Here is a 20,109-nt window from a genome sequence, read left to right as displayed (position 1 = left end):
AATTTGTCAATCATTCCTTTATTTAAGATATTACTAAGACAGCGTATGAAGATATTGAAAACAGTGCTTTGGATATTTTGTTTTGTTTGTTTGTACAGTTGGTGCAACACGTTTTAAAAAAGTTGGGACAGGCACATGTTTACCTCTGTGTCGCACCACCTCTTCTCTTAAGAACACGGTGTAAGTGTTCGAAAACTGAGGACTCCAGTTGTTGTTTTAAAAATGAGACAATTTTCACTTCTTGCTTGCTGTTGAATTTCTGCTTATTAACAGTTTTGGGCCTCTTTCGTTGTATATTATGTTGGAAATTTCATCAAATGTTGGTAATAGGTTCTAACAGCAGGCAGGTCAGTTTAGCATCTGGACTCTTTTATCACAGCCATGCTGTTGTAATGTGATATAATAATAATTTGGCTCATCTTGCCGAAAATAATCGGCCCTTATCTGAAAAAAAGGACGCTGTCTGGATGGAAGGATGTGTTGCACCAAAAGCCTGTTTTGTTCAGCATTAATGGTACCATTAGAAATCTAGAAATGACCCTTGCCTCGTCCAATAATGCACAACGATATCAACACAAAATCTGGTCTTTTCATCTGTGTATTGATAACAAGCAAGATGGTCACGCTTGTTTATTGCAGGCATCTGTGATTTGCAAGAAAGAATTTTTGGGGGAAATTTTGATTTGTCTGATCGCAGGACAGTTTTCTACTCAAGTTTATCTCAAAATTGAGTTCAGACCCAGAAAAGCCAGCAGCTGGTTTATAGAAGATCTGAGCGCAAGCAATGATTTTCACATAAGAATCTTTCAGTTTTTTTCCTGCATTTTGTTGCTCATGTTCCAACTTTTTTAGAAGGGCTTGCTGGTATCAGTGTTTTCTTTTTTTTTTATACTAATTTCAGTTACATAGATGGTTCAAATGATTTACAAATGACTGCACACTGTTTTTAGATTGCAAACTTTTTGGACACATGGTTCTAACCCAGCCAACATTTGTATTTGGGTAATACATAAGCTGAAATGTGATTGTTTACAGGTTCCATATTGGCCAAATGATTATTAACCACACTGACTATGCTTGAGGATGTTGGAACTAAAATGAGCACCTTGTCCTGGATCCAGATGGTTGCACCCAGGTGGACTCCCTACATATATGTAGGTCTTCGCACTAAAGCGAAATGTATGCGTGGGCTTGAAATGAGCACACTGGCCCTATTTGGATAGAACAAATAAATGGGGAACTGTGGGACTCACCTAGCACCCATTGTAAACCTTCCTTGAACCCACATGGGTAAATAACACTGGGCCAAGACAGCACCCGTGGACAGTCGCATATAGGGTCGATATTTCCGTGAAATGTGAACGTGCTGATCGTTTTCTGTCACTTTTTCTAAGGACTGCATGTATTAACCCCCTCACGGTAATTTTTGTGTCTCAGCTGCTACGAGCCTTATCTCTGCAACCTACAGCATCCTCCGCAGTCTGACCGCTCTGTCTCTGCTGTACGGTTTCTGCTTTGGTGCTCTCAAGGTAAGAAACAACACAGAGAGTGAGCATGTGCTTGATGTAAAATGGTCATTTTCTCATCTATCTTCTTCCTTTTGCCCAGAATAGAACAGAACTAGTCCTTGTGGTCATCCTCCTTGTCTAACCAACAGTGAAAAGCATGTAGATCAGTTATAAATAGCCTGCAGCGAGGGAGTTTCACTGAGGGAAGTGTTGCTAGTCATCCTTCACACGTGACAACAAGACTGCAACCGGGGGGGGAGAAGCTTTTAAAGTGCAAAGATCTAAAAGTGGCAGCTTTGAAAAAGTGCATGATGGGATTGATTCACACTAATGTGAGTGAATTTGTGTGTGACCACAGGAGCCATGGGATGAGCAGCACACTCCCGCCCTGTTCTCTGGTTTCTGTGGTCTTTTGGTGGTGTTCTCCTATCACCTCAGCCGACAGAGCAGCGACCCATGTGTGCTGCTGTGAGTATCTCAGTGTGTTGAAAAGAAGCAGCAAACTCTGACACGAGGAGACGAGAGAAGCTTGTGAAAACACGAAGTTACTTCTGACACATTCGTTTGTTCATGTTCACTCAAGCTGGCAGTTCATTGTGATATTTAGAGAAAACAAACACAATTCTGCACTTTCACTTTACTGAAGAAATGTGACTTCAAGCCTTTAAAGGTGTTGCTGGAAATATAGACTCAGAATTGAAAAAAGGCACATTTGATATTGTTTCATTAATCATGGGAACTGCTATGAATTTTTTGTTAAAACATGTTTTTTTTTTAGTTTTCATTAACTTTTTTCTTCCTTTAAAAGATCTCTGATCAAGTCAAAGATAATGCCTGCACTTGTGGAAAGTGAAGAAGAGGAGGAGGAGGATACAGAAATTAAAGACCCCCTGCCTGAGAAACTGCAGAACTCCATGGTAACTACAGATAAACTTGTATGAATAAATAGATATGGTGTAGTTTTGTGGCGTTAGTAAGGTTGGACAGCCAGTGGATGTATAAACGCAATTCCAGTAACCTCCGATGTTGCCAGGTTTGCTTTTTCTGAGCGACTTTGGGCTCGTTTTTTCAAAAGTTGCTCACATTTACAGTCAGATGCTCTTTCTTTTTTTGTCTTTTTGGCAAATAGTAGATGCTTATTGAGGCTTGCTTCAAATCAGCATTTTGGCTGTCTAAACAAGAGTAGATTTCATAGAATCTGAAACTACCTTGTTCCCATCCCCCATACTTACAGGTGACAGTCAGTCACTGGGACAAATCAAACTGTCTGAGTTTCTGTAGCTACTTTGTTACAGACGCTGACAACACTGAAGCCGAACATCTGGATGTATTTCAGTAAACAGTGGGTAAAAGGACTAGGGTCCAGATGCATAAAACTGGCTGTAGATTCATGACTAAAACTGTGAGTACGCATAAAGGCAGACTTGTGGATGCATTCTTTTCACCAGATTTATAAAGCTCTGCATAGTTCTCTAAAACTCTTGCTCCTTGTGAAACTATATGCATGTGCATTAACCTGATTTCCACTCCCATTTTTAGCCATAAATGGATGCGGACACTCCCCTGATATATATATATATACATGCACCACAACTAAATAGGCATCATAATGAAAGTAACAGTAAAGAAGAAGCACAGTTATACTGAATATAAAACCTAGACTCTCATTAGTGAAACACGGATAAAGAACATATGTTTTGTACTGGACAAGCGCTGCAAAACTGTCTCTTTTGTTTTGTGGTAAATTATATGCCCTCATTTTCCACCTTATATCAGGGTAACATTTCTTAAAAAAAGTGTGTGCACACACATGGTCTGAAGGATGCGTGAGGTGCACACATTTTTCCCAACACATTTTTCCCTGATGAATATCAATTTGTGAGCAAGAAAAGACAGAAAAGGTACACATGGTTTTTGTGTATATGATTTGTTCATGCATCGGGCCCTGGATTTGTTCACAAGTGGCCACATTTTACAGGCTGTGTGCAGCAAGAATCCACACACTATCCACAAATAGAACTGACAGGATGAAGACATAAGCTGAAGGTAGCTGCCTTCATTTAAATTAGCCTACATAGACATATGGAAATATATTTTTTTTAATACCGGTTTACAGACTTATATATCTATGCCACTATTTGGGGAAGACAATGTTATTTGTACTCAGGTACATACATTTTTAAGATTGAACTGTAGTGTAACGTAACTCAGATGTGTTCGTGAATATCTATTTCTGACAACAAAATTAATGATAGCCTGCGAAAAGAGTTTTCATTGCACAAGCATATTCATTCGAAAAAAAATAAGTGTTGCCTGAAGTAATAGCCGACACTTCTTCTCACCGGACTTTTTCTTTTACCTGACAATGCAACAAACAAAAATAAACAAATAAAAAGCAATGCAAGTGAGCTGCCAGCTGCCTATGAAGTAATTAAAAAGCTCCACTTGCTGATTTAAATTCATGTATAAATGATCCAATCTATGGTTAGAATCAATTATATAACACATATTGGCCTTTCTCCCTACATTAGTCAATAAATCAGTCTACTTAAGCACTCCAAGCATTATTTTACTTCCATTAGAGTATTTTTGCCCTGTAGTTTTGCTTCTTTTAAGGATCTAAGTACTTTTTCCACCTCTGACTGAGTCCTCTGTGTGTGTTCAAAGAATTGGGGAGGAATTCCTCATTATTGTTGGACACTCAGACAGTGTTCAGAAAGATCACATAGGTTTGGGTCTTTTTTTCAAGCCAGTCGCCTGTTTTGGTCTTATTTTCATAGATTTGTTTGCTTGTTTTTGCCACACTGGTAACTCCTCTAAGCATTTATTGAATAACCTGGAGCAGAGCTGACCATAATTATCATCAGACAATCAATGATCGTGAACACTGCACACCTGTGAATTCACGAGAGAAAGCCGGCTGGATTAAACGTAGCCTTGTGAGCGAGATAATGAAACGTGTGCTGTCGGTTATTTGTGTGAGCTTATAGGGAATTATACATCAGTGAGTGCAAACCTCACATGACCTCTTACAGTGTTAATGGGGATTGTGAAGCTCCTGATGCTTCTAAGCAGCTGCGTCTTTGATCTCCAAAAACTGAGCGATTAGACAGAAATAATCACACACCCAAATGAGCCTGACGAATGTATGCGTCTTCATGTGGATTATGAGTGATTGCAGCTCTTCCTCCCTCCTGTGTTCTGCAGAAGGAGATTCTGCTGTCGGATGTTGTGGTGTGCTCTGTTGCCTACATCCTAACCTTCGCCATCACAGCGAGCACCGTGTTCCTCTCTCTTAAGGTGAGGCTCCCTCTCGTTTCTTGCTTTTATGCACTGCTTTGTGCTTAAAACTCCATCTTTTGTCTAATTATTCTTCCCTCTTCTACCTGTGACATACCAACTTGTATGCAGCCTTTTGTGACCATCGTGCTGTACGCTCTGGCGGGGACGGTTGGGTTTGTAACCCACTACCTGATCCCACAGCTGAGGAAGCATCATCCTTGGTTGTGGATTTCCCATCCGGTTCTAAAGACCAAAGAGTACCACCAGTTTGAACCTAGAGGTTTGCAACATTGCCGTACTTGTATATTTACACATAATGAAATATATTTTCATGGTCCTCAGTTGATGAATCCTGATGTTTGGATGTTTTTCCTCGACATGATGATGCATAAAAGTGGCTTCCCTTACTGAGTAGCTCCTTTGGACTTGACAAACTTCACTCTTGCTTGTGTTTCAGAGGACGCTGTGCTCATGTGGTTTGAGCGGCTGTATGTGGGGCTCCTGTGCTTTGAGAAGTATGTGGTCTACCCTGCCATCGTGCTGAGTGCGCTCACTAATGATGGCTTTGCCCTCAGTCACCGCAAAAAGCTGGGAATCCAGTGAGTGAACTCATGCAGCCAAACAAAACAAACACGACCACCTGACATCTGGAGCTTGGTTAATCGCCTTGTTTCACGCGTTGTCTGTGCTCTCGTTTGCGCCCCTTCAAGCTGCGACGTTCTCCTGACGACAGTCGCTGGACTGAAACTCCTGCGTTCGTCCTTCTGTGATCCCAGCTTCCAGTTCCTCACTCTTCTCTTCACACTTGTTTTTTTCCACTTTGACTGTCCGCACGCCTCCGAGAGCTTCCTGCTGGACTTCTTCATCATGTCCATTGTCTTCCACAAGGTAAAAGAGCAGCATCTGGCAGCATCTAACAGCATCTGCAGACAGTGTTGTTGGAGCTAATCTGTTACAATATCAGTAAAATGTAATTCCTCAAAGTGTAAATAGTTAGGTTTTATGATGAAGACATATTCTTAAGTTAGGCAGGAAGTAGTTGTGGCTAAATTTAGTTTAAAAAAAAAGAGATGGCAGTAAATCCAATGTCCTCTGAAGGGACATTTACGTGATAATGTTTGTGTGTGTTTTTATGGGGTCGTGGTTTAAGGGTTGTCCCTGTGATGGACTGGCCACCAGTCCACAGTGTACGCTGCCTGTCGCCCAATGACAGCCGGGATGGGCTCCAGCCCCCCCGCGACCCTGAGTTGGATTGGCCGCGAATAGAAAGTGGATGGATGGTTTAAAGGTTGATCTTAGGCTAAAGTTAATGTTATGGTTGGTGTTCAGTATTCAGTTATGAGGTCAGGGGAAGGGAATAGGGAATGTCCTTTGTCAATACAGAATCCCAACAAAGATAGTGAAACAACATAGATGTGTTTGTGCTGAGTATAAGAAAAACATGCAGAGTGTTTTTAGGGCTGCATTTACATGGACAATAAGACAATATATTTACATGAGTTGCATTTGGGATTTTCCATCCATTTTCAATTCAAGTGTAGAAATATTTACATACAGTACTGTGCAGAAAGCGTTATCCACATCTAATTTCTTTATGTTTGCTTCTAAGGAGCCAAATTTTCTTGTAATAGTCTGAAGTGGTCTTGAGCAATAGTTTTTCTTGGGACATTCCCTGTTGTATGGCAGTATAACACAAATGTCTCAAATACACAACAGTAAAAGGATAGAGGAAGAAGCTGGGACTCAACGTAAGCAGAGCAAAGGTTTTTAAGAGCCCATATTATAGTAATTTCTTTTCCTAATTTGTTTGGGGAGGCAGACTTGAAAACATTTGCACCCTTTGATCTCTAACAAAAAAGAAGTGTTGCATTTCTAATTGTTTTGGTTGCTGGAGGCCTTCGTGTTATCGTCTGTCTGTAAAGCTACATTTTTGCTCCTGTCCCTTTAAGCCCCCCCCCCCCCCCCTCCCCCCCATCCATAGAAGCCAGGTCTGCTCTGACATGTCAGAGATGGAAGAGCACAAGGCAGCCACTTCTTTTTGTTTGACACACTTCAAACCCACCACTAGGTAGATATTATGCAAATGCATTAGTAGAAGTCAATAAGTAAAGATGGTACAGCCTGGACTACAAACAAGGCGTTTCACACAGTTCGGGGTAAATTGTAAAGAAGTACTCTGACAGACAGAATGAATCCCATTGCTATAGATTTTGGGCTTGTAACTGTACCAACATTTGCCTGCACAAAAAAGTTGTACGAGAGAAAAAACTCGAAGAGCACAACGTGGCCTCTTTAATGTTCACAGATAAGGAGAAAGACTCACTGATGAGCCTGAATGTTTCAGCTAATCTTTTAAAAGGATCCTTCATGAAAACTTTTAACTTGAGCAGAGTGAAAGCCACAGAAACATTTTTTCTTCTGAACACGAAGGTTTTGCAAAACATTTTTCTTTATGCGTGTCTATTAAACACAACCCAGTCGTCCCACAAAGATGTGTCCTTGAATGTTACAGCAGTTTTCTTCTATGTTTTGTTCATATGTGCCTTAAACAAACCTGACTGAATGAAATGTATTTGCAGGTGATCACAGATGACTGCATTGATTCTCTGTTCTCAGTCAGCTGTGTCTCTGTTTTCATGTCCAGATGCGTGAGTTGTTGCTGAAACTCCATTTCATCCTGGTGTACATCGCTCCCTGGCAGATCGCCTGGGGCAGCGCTTTCCATGCCTTCGCCCAGCCGTTCGCCGTGCCTCGTATCCTTTCTCTAAAACCTGCATGTGTGTCTCTGTGTGTGAAAGTGCATCACTACCTGCTTATCTTCCCTTGACTGGTGTGTGCGTGCCCAGACTCAGCCATGCTGTTGCTCCAGACGCTGCTCACCACCGTCTTCTACACTCCACTGGCTCCCTTCTTGGGCAGCGCCATCTTCATTTCTTCTTATCCACGGCCCATCAAGTTCTGGGAGCGAAACTACAAGTAAGGCCTTGACTAAGAGAGGTAGTCAATGCTTTGAGGTGTGTGAACATCATGTGACACTGAGCCCAGGCTGAGGATATCTCGTTAGGCTGCAAATAAATCATCTGAATTGTCAAAAAAATTCCATGAAGTGGTAAAAAAAAAAACGTGTTATCCCGTTTGAATAGACTGTGCTCTGTTAAAAACTACTGTGCCCAACTGTTTTAGGTCATTAGAATTATTATTGTTTTATAAATGGATTCATTTAATTCGGAAAAGGTTGTGATGTGGCATCTTTGCTGTGATTTATCAACTCAACGTTGTTTGTATTTCATGTCAGTTTTTATCCACCAAGGGGAAAAGTCCTTCTGAGCTCTGCACCCAACCCACACTTTCACAGAGTAGCCTCTCTGCTTCCTCTTACTTATTGATGTGTTCTTTGCTGAGGGCTCTCCAAAAATACTCCTGCAGCTTTGTTGTGGAAACCAACTCTGAGATCATATTTAGAATAGCAAAATCACGACATTAAAAGTCACTGACAGCCCAACCTCAGCTGGAAAAAGCTTTGAAGGTTGTGAACATTGTGAACCTCCAAACACCAACACGTCAAACTGACACAACATGATAGATCAGGCCTGATGTATTTCTTTTGAGGATCACCGCACTGAACTTCTTTCATGGCTTCACAGTTTTTATCGTCCTTGTCTCCTGCTCCTTGCAGCACAAAGCGTATTGACAATTCCAACAGCAGACTGGTGTCCCAGGTGGACAAGGAAACAGGCGAGTCCTCTCTAACTACTGTTACATCATTCCCATGCTGCATCTTTCTTTAGTTTTTTGTCCTCTCCACATCAGGAACCCCCAGAATGTTGCTTTTAACACCCGACGACAAATTAAAGAATTACAGCATCGTCGTCTTCTTCTTCTCCTGCAGGTTGTGATGATAACAACCTGAACTCCATCTTTTACGAGTACCTGACTCGCTCACTGCAGCATTCACTGTGTGGCGACCTCATGCTGGGCCGATGGGGCAATTACAGCGCCGGGGACTGCTTCATTTTAGCTTCTGACTACCTCAACGCTCTGGTCCACCTTATCGAGATCGGCAACGGCCTTGTCACTTTTCAGCTGAGGGGTCTGGAGTTCAGAGGTAGTGTTTCCTGCCTCCTTCACTTGTTCTGTCGAATGACAGATGTGACGGCTTGCAGCCTTTCTGATGACCTCTGCGTCTGTCCACACCAGGTACTTACTGTCAACAGCGAGAGGTGGAGGCCATCACAGAGGGCGTGGAGGAAGACGATGGCTGCTGCTGCTGCGAGCCTGGCCACTTGCCTCACATGCTGTCATGCAACGCTGCCTTCAACCTGCGCTGGCTGGCCTGGGAGGTAATGGCCACTAAGTATCTGCTGGAGGGTTACAGCATCACTGAGAACAACGCCGCCAACATGCTGCAAGTGTACGACCTTCGAAAGCTGCTCATAACCTATTACCTGAAGGTACGTTTGCTCTCCAGTCTGAGGTGTTTGTCCTATTGTGTGAGTATACACTGCAAGACCGGGAAACAAAAGCATATTGGCAAATATTATGCTTTTGAAATTAAACAGCCCAATTTTTTTTCCAAAACATTATTTTTTCCCACAAATTCTGTGCACTACCCCAGTTTAGCCTTCGTTTTTGTCTGAGCAGAAAGAACTCTCTCATAGTTTTTGACATATTGATGAGCTGTCCGACAGTTGTTTGATACTTTTTGGAGGGAAAAACAGCTAATATATGTTTTTAATGCAGTGTTAACAAAATTAGGTATGAAAATACACTATTTTCCACAGCCTAGAAAAACCAAATAGGACTACAGTTGGAGGGAAATGGCCAGCAGATTGATCCAAAGAGAAACATCTCAATGGTAATCATAATTCAACCGTACATGTTTAAACAAGGGCTGTCACACCTGATTTTCACAACTTCTCCACATAGCTCTGAAGTTTCTCATATCATCATCCTCACACCCATGAAAATGCAAATTAGCTGTAGAGCTCCGCTCTCAGGGATTCAGGTTCAGTTCCTCAAATCTTCTGTCTGAACGGTCTGACCTTGGCTTCTTTGAGACAGTGTGGTGCTTTGAATGTTCAAAGCATAACTCCTCGGCCGTAGCGTCGATGGTTGCCCTCGCTCATTATGTCTTGTTGCATGTAAAATACATCTTAAGTTTTACCAGAGGAGGACTTTAAGTCATACTGTGCTCAGATAATGTATCATATGCCAAAGCCCTGTTCTACAAAGTGATCTGCACCAATTCACTCCTTTACTCATGCTCTACCTCACCAAGTTTTATAAAAATTAGTCTCAGTAGTGTACGCATAATCTAGATTCGATATTATTAGAAATACATTTTCCACTTGTCCCAACAAGCTCTGAATGCCAAGAGGTTAAGCAGTTTACCTGGAAGCTAAACCAGAATCTTGTGCAACTACAAAGGGCAACTTGGAAGTAGTGTTTGCAGATGAAACACACAGCCTAAACACACATCCAAGTGGAAGTGCACAGCTCTCTTTTGCTTACTTTGCCTTCAGTATTCTTCCTGTGTCTCACTCCCCTCCTCTCTCACTCTGCTCTCAGAGTATCATCTACTACCTGGTCCACTCTCTCAAACTGTCCACCTGGCTCAAAGATGCCACCATTCAGGAGGCGCTGCAGTACTACACCAAGTGGCACCACATCGAGCGCGACCCTCAGGTCTTCAGTGTGAAGATTGATGAGGACTATGTGCACTGCCTGCAGGGGGTGACGCGAGCCAGCTTCTGCAACGTCTACCTGGAGTGGATCCAGTACTGTGCTGGGAAGATGGAGACGGTACATCGCTTAGCGACTACTCTGTACAATAAATAACATGTAATATCATAATCTATAAAAAACAAATCAGTTTTAAAAGCGTAGCTGATCAGTGTTCTGTCTCTACTTTCACTTCTCTTATGTCTATTTATTCAGCAGCGTGAAATGAGTAGGAGAAAAGCAAAAGCTGCATTACAGTGACATTCTGTCACCACGGTAAACGCTTCACAGACTTAATGCTTGTGTTTGTGTCCAGCCTGTGGACTGTGATGAAGACTCCCCTCTGGTGACACTGTCTTACGCTCTCTCTGTCTTGGGGAGGAGATCTCTCGGCACGGCATCTCACAACATGTCCAACAGGTAACCGAGAGCAACACAAATTCATTTCCCCTCTGGAAGGAAGGGTGGGGGGAAAATTTTGGCAGTTATCTGGCAGACCATTAAGATTCTGTGACACTCGAAGCTTCTGTCAGCCAAAGTTATACATGGGAAACTGATCAAAGGATGGTGTTGGCCAGGAATGACATGCTTAATGTGTAAATATGTGAAGAGGATGTGTGTTTGTATGTGTACAATATCTTAAATGGTGCTTTTCTGGGAGAATTTTAATTAACATTTCATGTGTTTTTTAAAAAGAATAGAAATCAAGTTGTTTATGAACTGAAAATGACGTATGAATTGCTACTTAAATTCAGTTAATTCTTTAACAGTAAATGTCTGTTTCATGGTATTTACTTCAATAGAATAAGTTGCAAAAACGTGCTGAAAATACAAGCAGGATTAGAAGACAGGAGCAGCATATACGTACATGCAGCTGCACAGATGCACCAACAGAGGGCATCAGCACCTAAATCCTGAAACCCCCACATTATTCACTCGGCCCTCTGTCTCTGCAGTCAGTTGAAGTTTCATGACCCCCTCTTTTTCTCTGCCTCCTTTATCCCTGTTATTCCCCACAAAAGCCTGGAATCCTTTCTGTACGGATTCAACACCCTGTTTAAAGGTGACTTCCGCATCGCCACAAAAGACGAGTGGGTTTTTGCTGATCTGGACCTCCTGCAGAAGGTGGTGGCTCCTGCTGTCAGAATGAGCCTCAAGTTGCATCAGGTGAATGGCAGCTGTGTTGTCATGCTGTAACTCTGGACCCTGACTGTCTCCAGTTGTGAGTTTTTGTGCTTTTTTTTCTCCTTTGGCTCGGAGACATCCTTTTATCTGTAATTAAACAACATTTGAGTGACATCTTATGTGTAGAAGAACTTCATAAGTCTGACGAACTTCTCGAGTGCTTCATGTTGACTTTCGTGCCCTCTAGGATCACTTTACGTGTCTGGAGGAGACCGAGGAGGCATCCATCTTGTATGAAGCCATCACAAACTACCGCAGCAGCCTGGTAATCTGCCACGAGAGTGACCCCGCCTGGCGTAAGGCCGTGCTGTCCAGCCGCGACACGCTGCTCACTCTGAGACACATGATCGATGATGGCACGGATGAGTATAAGATCATCATGCTGTACAAACGCCACCTCAGCTTTAAGGTCATCAAGGTAACAGTTTGTCCTGTACAATGCGGCACAAATGCCCTTTTTTCCCACATTAATCACATGTTTAAGGACTAAGTGTGCCTGAAAACTTGTGAGATGAGGTGAGAAACTTTACATTTTAGGGGCTGTCTGCAAAGTAACCCTAACACTTTTTCTCAAAATAGCTACGGAACTCATTAGCAGGATGTATTAAACCAAGGCCCACAGAAATATCCATTCTCTTAACCCAACAGGAAGCGAGTCATTTTGAATTTAGTCTGGATATTTTTTTGGCTGTTTTTGACATTTATAGACTTTAAAGGGATTTTTTTAAAGTGGGGTTTTGTGACGTATCTTTGAGTAGTCAGTGTCTCACCGACAGTAGACAGCAGTCAGAGCGCTGTTTGGAGAATAAGGAAGGTCTTCATCAGATGGTTCCTCACTTGAGGAAAGCAGTGACAATTCACTTTCAACATTTGGCATCTTCTTTATGTTCTACTGTGAATAAAATGTTGTTGTACTAGATTTGCAAACCGTTGCATTCTGTTTTTATGCATGTTTTTTACAGCAGCTTACCAGCTTTTTTTAAAATTGGTGTCGCACTTTTACAGTCTCTGCCTAGCGAATCAGATTAAATCTGGTAACCTGGTAAATCAGATTCGCACCGAAACTGGGCAAAAAAAACCTTAGCACTTTGATGAGGCCTATTTTGTGAAGTCTAACTTTATCAGAAAACTGTTACCGCAGCAACACAGCAAATCCAGTTCTAAAGACATTGTAACAGGAGGTTGTGTGATCATCAAATATCAATGCACATGAAATGTTTATTGCGTCTCCTACGTGATGCTCAACAACATGAACAAACATTTGAGGGAGACAGGAAATTCCATGTTTTCCTTTTATGCTTCTGATAACAGTCCAAGCCCCGAAGAGGTTTACATACCTGCATCAAAGCTCCTTGACTGTGGTGAATGTCCTTTTGTTATAAATCAGTCAATGAGAGCATAAAACTCCATTGCTTTAACAAAAAGTTTTTTCAATGTATTATACAGACTTTTAGGATTCTTCTGTTACTTTTAAGAGCTCATATTTCTGTTTTGCTCTCAGCTCTTCGAGTTCAAACTGTTCAACATTGTAACATGATGGTACAACATTTTGATCAATTTTCACTCTTGTCAAGAGCCATTTGAGCAGATCAATATCAGTCTCCTGAGTGTCATAAATCTGAAACTACCGTCAGCAAGCTAAATGAGATAAAACTTCCCTTTTGGCAGTTCTGACTGATTATGATGACGTACTCTATCCTTCTAATATAACATGTTCATTATTGTTGTCCTGGTCTTACCTTGTCCTCTTTTGTTGAACTCTAACTCCTCTATGATTTCATCATGTCACTCTGCAGATCAATAAGGAGTGTGTGCGAGGTCTGTGGGCGGGCCAGCAGCAGGAATTGGTGTTTTTACGCAACCGTAACCCGGAGCGCGGCAGCATCCAGAACTCAAAGCAGGCGCTGAGGAACATGGTCAACTCGTCCTGCGACCAGCCGCTGGGATACCCGATGTGTGTGTCATTTACAGCTCCGCTGCCACATTGTCCAGGCTTTGCCACGGCAACATGTTTTTTTTTTTTAAATTTAAAAAATAAATCTGTTTTCATGATTTATTTACAAACAAATTGTTTATTTATTTTCTAGGTATGTGTCACCACTGACGACGTCATACGCAGGGACGCACCGTACGCTCCGCAGCATCGGAGGAGGGGCTTTAAGCCTAGATACCATTCGCTCCTGGCTCTGCACTAAATGGTTACGGTTAGCACACTCTTCTCATCACTTCCTGCCATGACTTTATTTAGGATTATATACTGTAGAGAACAAACAAAATCTATTTTCCACTTTTATTAAATTTTCTTTGTATCATTTTATTAAAAACCTAATGTAGTATTGAAAATGGTAACTTCCACTTGCCAAAAACCCTATCTGCTCCTCACTGTGACTAAGTATACATCCTCATTTTAAAATTGTGTATGAAAGCAGTTCTCATAACGTTAAAGTCATGAAGTATTAACCTGATAATTGTGTTTCTGAGCCAGTACGGGAAGCTTCGGCCTTTTTGAAAAGAGGAAAAAAGTTGCCGTTATCATCTTAATGTTCTCATTGAGCTTGTTGTATTTCGGTATAAATCACTCTTTATAAGACTGCTCTGAGCATGTAAAGCTCCAGTTTCCTGCTGGCTGAGTGAGTGCATCTCTGAGGATTTAGAGATATTGACTGTCAGTGCTGGAGAGAGGCTTCTCTGCGAACTTAATGCAGTTTTAAATGCATGTACAGGGACAGTGGAAATGCACGTCTGAGAGACATAAGTGGCTGGATTGCAGAGAGGGAGGGCAGCCAGAGAAAGCCTTAACTTTGCGCTGCTGTAGCTGCATTGCTCTCTGTACTACCATCCTCTCTCCACTATTATTCTTCCTTTTGTTTCCCAATTCCTCTTTTACACTTTGGCTTCAGTATAGCTTATCATAAAGGCTCTGCATTAACCTCTGCAGGTCAACTAATGGCCTGTGGCTTTGTGACTGTGCAGCTCTGTTAAGCTTCTTATGAGCCAAGTTTTTCCTTTCAGATTAGATTAAATCGTTAATCCTGTTTCATCGGCCTTGAGTTGAAGGTGTTAGGTGTAAGCATTAAAGGAGCTAAGGAGACACATCAGACATTGTCAGCCAGGGCACATTTTACAAATTTAAGAGGAAAAGTGCACTAGGGTTTGTCACATATGCTAACACAGTTGCGTAACATCTCTCACTGCGAGTCAAAGTGTGTGTGTGTTTAACCAGCTGCGATAGTCAAAGCTTGCTACATTTTTGATGGCCCGCTGCCCTTTTGCATCTCTGGCACATATGTGCACATGAATGTATAAATCAGAGCCGTGTGTGTGCGTGTGTTTTCTACAGGGTGCGTAAGGACAACCTGACCAGCTGTAACAGTGGAGTAAACATGGAGGATGTGGACTGCGGTGCTGGTGGTTCATCCTCACTGAGCCAGAACCGCCCGTCCTCCGTCACGTCCAACAGCCTGAGCCTCTACCAGCACAGAGCCAGGACGACACACAGCCACAGACACCACAATGCAGGTACCCAAAACCGAAAAATGGGCGTCTTTATTTGTCTTGAACAGTTTTTATTGAAGAGCGCTTAACCTTTGAGGTTTTGAAATATATCTTTAAAGCATCAAAAGTGTGATTTCTAAATAAGATTATGCCTTCTGTTTGGATTTGATACAACAGCTGGGCTTTACATGTTATCACCAACACACATCAGGACTTGAAGGGAACTAGAAGAGCTCAGTCCACTGCTATGATGAAATTAATTCTCTCAACCCTTAAAATGTCTCACTTGTTCAGGATAATCTCTTTAAACAGATCATGGTACCTATAACAGCTTGTAGTCAGGGGGTGACCATCAAACCAAGGACAGACCATGATCTCCAGTTAAATGCAGCTTTATATCATACTGTATCAGAATCAAACAGCCACAGCATCTTGGCCTGTGCCTGGCTAACATTAAAGGCATAGACCACCCAAATACCTTAACCCTTTAATATCTCCATTGAGTTGGAATATCAACAATGTAAACAATCAAAATTGAATGGTATTACATATACTCACTTTTAGCAGTACATACATGTTGCTTGTTTTTAAATTCATTTAAATTATTTTATTTGTTTCTCTTTATATTCTTTTATGTATTTTTAATGCTTCCTACACTCCCTGCTGCAATGCTTTTATTTAATTTGAAGCACTTTGAATTGTTTTGTACATGAAATGTGCTGAAAAAAAAAGAAAAAAAAAAGAGGAAATTTAAACTGATCAGATGGAGAAAGAGGTGTTTTAGGTCAGGATTAATTAGTCAGCAGTTTTTCCCAATTTTAAAGTCCTTTGGAATATATCAACCAAGATTCCACATTTAAGATCAGTTCTTATAAGAAAATGAGAGGATAGAATAAGATAAGTGAGAGCGCTGCTCTTAATTTCCCATCACTTCAAAATTGAGGAAATTTGACTCCTACAGAAGAGATCCGTTCGAATATGGATGTATGACTTCAGTGAGTGTGTTAAAGATTAAATAATGGCTGACAAATTTTGACTTTAGCGTGGGTTGTGCTTTGAAACGGCATCTCTGCTTAGGTTTCAGTCTTCAAAGCTGCTATAAGGATAGGATTCCTATCGAATCAGCTGTCGCCTAAAATATTGACCGCAAAGATTACTTTTACCATCATGTCAGCTGGCTAAACTGTAACTTGATGCTAAAACCAAAAACTAGCAAAAGTCTGATTTAAAAACTATGAATTTTGGTGGAAAGCTTTGTAAGTTACATTAACTCATGGCATACCCATTTTATGCATGTTTACGTGACACTACAATAAAATAAATGATTGTGTTAGTTTGACCAAAAACCAGACATTTGAAATCCATGTTATCGGGATTGTACAACACCTCGTTATCATATCAAATCAAAGCGCACCAAGCCGTACTAACACACCCAGATAATGTAGCCTAGGATTAAATCACTCCTGCGCATATACACTCAGCTATACTCAAGTGGGCTGAGGCACAGTGTACATGAACCAAAGCACATTTTTATAAGTTAGACACAATAGAATGTCAACAGCATTGTGGCTTTAGAAATACTTTCTCCACCTGTGCATGTATCCTGGGACAAGGATGGTGTATCAGTTTAATGGTCAAGTAAAACACAAACCATAGCTCAACTTAACTGTGTGTATAACATTATTCTTCTTGGGATAAGAGATAAGGATAAGACAGGATATGTAAAAATGTTGACCTTCTAACCTCCAGTCTTTCTAGGGGGTAAGTTTTAATGGGGGGGTTCGTGTAGGTTTTTCTTTTTTTGTATATCAAGGTATGTGTTCATATGCATTTCAGCATATGAAAGTATGTATATCTCGGAGTATTTCTGTGTTTCCTCAGGAAGGAGAGAGTACCGCAGTCGGTCAGTTCAGCCTCAGAGTCAGCGTCCCCCCGTCAGCAGCCAATCAGGTCCTATTCTGGATTCAGGCTCCACCCACGGGCTCGTCCAGCGTTTATCCAACAGTCAGCTGTCCTTCAACACCTCCATAGCCTCTATATTCTCCCAGGTATACACACGTTTTCTTAGGCAGCCTTGAAGCTGTAAATGCTTTTTTTTGGACCTCTGCAAAAGGAGTGAAGAGGACATTTCTTTGTCCACAGGTCCCACATCTCTCAGGACCAGGAGGGATCAGCTCGCAACACCAGACAGCGCAGCATCAGCAGCGCTCCAGCCAGGTGGGAGCTTTATACACCACAGTACACACGTAGGACAGAGCATGCCAACAAATGGCTGACAGGTGACAGATCTCAAAACTGAAACTCTCTAATGTCCCCGTGTGGTGTCATGTCTCAGGTTTCCTCATCTTCCTCCACACTCAGCCTTCTGTTTGGGAAGCGCAGTTTCTCCAGCGGCCTGGTTATCTCCGGGCTGTCAGCTGCTGAAGGGGGCAACACCACCGACACACAGTCCTCGTCCAGCGTCAACATTGCCATGGGGCCCTCACACAGGTCCAGCAGCAGAGCCACACAGGTGGGACACGAGTCCGCAGATAGTTGTGTAAAGTGGTCAATGGGTGTGCTTTTCCTAGCCTTTAAACAGTCATAAAAATTAGATTTAAAGACATCCAAAGGTACCGCATGACATGAATACTTATCCTGTTATTAGCAGGTCAATATTTCACTAATTTATTCTGATTTTAGTGACTCCTGCAGCTTTCATCAAGCATCACCTGCATGCCCAACTACCTCTTGACCGCTCGTCATGAAATCAGCTCGTCTTCATTGTTTGCAGGATTAAACAAACAAAAGAAGCCCTCTGTTTCCATTCTTTAAACTAAACTAAGCTGATCATCTCCTGGCTTTAGCTTTTGAGTGACTAAACTAATCTGAGCCTTGAAATGGATGGACTTGTCTCACCCTCAGCAAAACAGCTAATTTCCAAAATGCCACTAGAAGTACATGTAGGCTTCCCAGAGGAAGCTAACATTTTTCATGACCTCTACGCCAAGATCTGAACGCTGCACACAACATTAAGAAGGCTCATAATCAAATGGAAAGAACGGCTAAGTTAACATTAGCATTAGGAGTCTCAATGGACTCAGAATGATAATCTTGAGATGGCAGAGCTTTAAAGTCTTTTCAGTTTCAGCCTAATCAAACAGCACCTGTGTGTTCGCTCCTAACTTTCTCTCCTTCCTCTTTAGTGGACATCAGAGCCATATGAGAGCATAGACGCAACCAATTCCAACGGCGCCGTCACGGTGAGAAACGGCATGCAGTCAAGCGATCAGGGCTGCAGCCAGGGATTAGACAAGACCCAGGAGGACTCAGAATCTGCCTCAACAGCTCCAGAGCCGACAGATCAAAAGACTGCCTGAGAGAGATGAAACATCCCACACACACATATAGATGAGAGTGCCCATACATACAGTACAAACATGTACAGAGAAGACTGTATGAAAATTAATACACATACATACAGACGATTGTATAAGAGAGCACCCATGCACACAAGTCTGCCTACTCTCTTGTCCTCAGCATGTGGTCTCACGAAGTTGTCTGAATGTAAAGTCTAAAAATGCGGTCTTGGATGTGGATGAGGAAATAAATATGTTTTTAAATGAAGTGGCCGCTTTCTATGATTTTTTTGTTTCTTTTATTTTATTATTATTTTTTTTTTATACATACATATATATATATATATATAAATATATATATGTATATCACGTTAATGTGAGTTAACTTCATGTCAATAAAGTTGGTCTTACCATCTCTCAAATTTTTGTGAAAACGAGTCCTCAGCTATGCAAGCAACTCTGAAAGGGTGGATGCACAGTGTGATTGCACTTATGATTCCTTTTGCCTACCGATGTGGAACGCACTTATTGTAAGTCGCTTTGGATAAAAGCGTCTGCAAAATGACCGTAATGTAATGTAATGTATTGTTAATATTTGGATAAACTGGACAAAAACAGAAGATGTTAACTCGAGCAGTACTTTTGGAGTGTCTAACTATGCAATCCTATCCTATGTTTAAAAAGTTTGAAATTCCAAGGTTATTCGTTTTTGGGTTCTTAAATTCCTATGTTCTCAGGGGCTCTACGGGGTGATTCTATGATCCCAAGATCCTCAAGTCCCGGTTTCAGAGACCCTATGTTTCGAGCATCCTGAGTTCCCACAGTGCTACATTTACTGGACTATAAGTTCCATGCTCCAAGACTCCTAAGTTCTCTAAAGACTTTATTGCCTGGTTCCTAAGTTCTAGGGCCCTATATTTTTATAAATTTTCTAGTTCTTAATCCAAACATTACTCTCTTTACCTGTTTTGCTCTGAACTTAAATAGTTGATCCCCTTTGTCACTTTTCAAATTCAGCATTTTCTTTGTTGTTTGCGACTCCATAAATGAGACAACTAAGTAAAAGAGACTTTCTTTACTTCACTGATGAATGCAAAAACTTTACATCTAGTAAAATAGGCCTTCCTTTGCTGTCGCTTTTGTTGACATGTGTATTTAGTTGTGCAGCAAACTGTGTTTTTACAAGGAAATGAACAAGTACTGGAATGTTTGCATCCATTCATGGCTAAAAATGAGAAGGGAAATCGTGTTTAAGGTTTATAAAAGAGTTGTACATGTAAAAATCTTTAGAAATCTGGTATGAAGAGTGCGTACATTTCTTTGTAAATGCATAATGTTTTAGGCATGAAACTGCAAAGTCTTGTGCATCTGGCCCATGATGTCTTCAGGCGGCTCATTTTGTAGCTTCAGAGCTGTGACAGGAAATGCTCTATCACAGCTAGTGCTCAGTTTTGCCTCTGGAACAAGTGAGTCTTTGCACCCAAAAACAGAATAAACATTTATTGTTACAGTAGCCTACTGCAATAGTTTATCTTGCACAACTTTAGTCAAAGAAAGACACAATCACATTTGTCAAAAAT

At 41.5% G+C, this 20,109-nt stretch overlaps 1 protein-coding gene across 1 annotated transcript in view; it reads left to right on the top strand.

Annotated features, from left to right (window-relative positions):
* pcnx2 (pecanex 2) overlaps window positions 1–18,797 on the top strand; it is a 32,064-nt gene extending 13,267 nt beyond the window's left edge. The window contains exons 18-40 of the mRNA XM_075478775.1: window positions 1,438–1,529; window positions 1,867–1,976; window positions 2,317–2,425; window positions 4,716–4,808; window positions 4,920–5,070; window positions 5,248–5,389; window positions 5,501–5,678; window positions 7,435–7,543; window positions 7,637–7,766; window positions 8,467–8,525; window positions 8,680–8,895; window positions 8,988–9,241; window positions 10,359–10,592; window positions 10,828–10,931; window positions 11,534–11,678; window positions 11,884–12,114; window positions 13,493–13,650; window positions 13,784–13,900; window positions 15,037–15,215; window positions 17,073–17,239; window positions 17,334–17,408; window positions 17,527–17,703; window positions 18,377–18,797. Coding sequence (XP_075334890.1) covers window positions 1,438–1,529; window positions 1,867–1,976; window positions 2,317–2,425; window positions 4,716–4,808; window positions 4,920–5,070; window positions 5,248–5,389; window positions 5,501–5,678; window positions 7,435–7,543; window positions 7,637–7,766; window positions 8,467–8,525; window positions 8,680–8,895; window positions 8,988–9,241; window positions 10,359–10,592; window positions 10,828–10,931; window positions 11,534–11,678; window positions 11,884–12,114; window positions 13,493–13,650; window positions 13,784–13,900; window positions 15,037–15,215; window positions 17,073–17,239; window positions 17,334–17,408; window positions 17,527–17,703; window positions 18,377–18,550 — 3,404 coding nt within the window. The 3' untranslated portion in view covers window positions 18,551–18,797. The remainder of the gene's footprint in view (window positions 1–1,437; window positions 1,530–1,866; window positions 1,977–2,316; window positions 2,426–4,715; window positions 4,809–4,919; window positions 5,071–5,247; window positions 5,390–5,500; window positions 5,679–7,434; window positions 7,544–7,636; window positions 7,767–8,466; window positions 8,526–8,679; window positions 8,896–8,987; window positions 9,242–10,358; window positions 10,593–10,827; window positions 10,932–11,533; window positions 11,679–11,883; window positions 12,115–13,492; window positions 13,651–13,783; window positions 13,901–15,036; window positions 15,216–17,072; window positions 17,240–17,333; window positions 17,409–17,526; window positions 17,704–18,376) is intronic.
* Window positions 18,798–20,109: the final 1,312 nt, after the last annotated feature.

Source organism: Odontesthes bonariensis, chromosome 2, assembly GCF_027942865.1.
Source record: "Odontesthes bonariensis isolate fOdoBon6 chromosome 2, fOdoBon6.hap1, whole genome shotgun sequence".
In the NCBI taxonomy this organism is placed as follows: Eukaryota; Metazoa; Chordata; class Actinopteri; order Atheriniformes; family Atherinopsidae; genus Odontesthes; species Odontesthes bonariensis.
The sequence above is the reverse complement of the archived record's forward strand: the minus strand, read 5'-3'. Positions and strand labels throughout refer to the sequence as shown.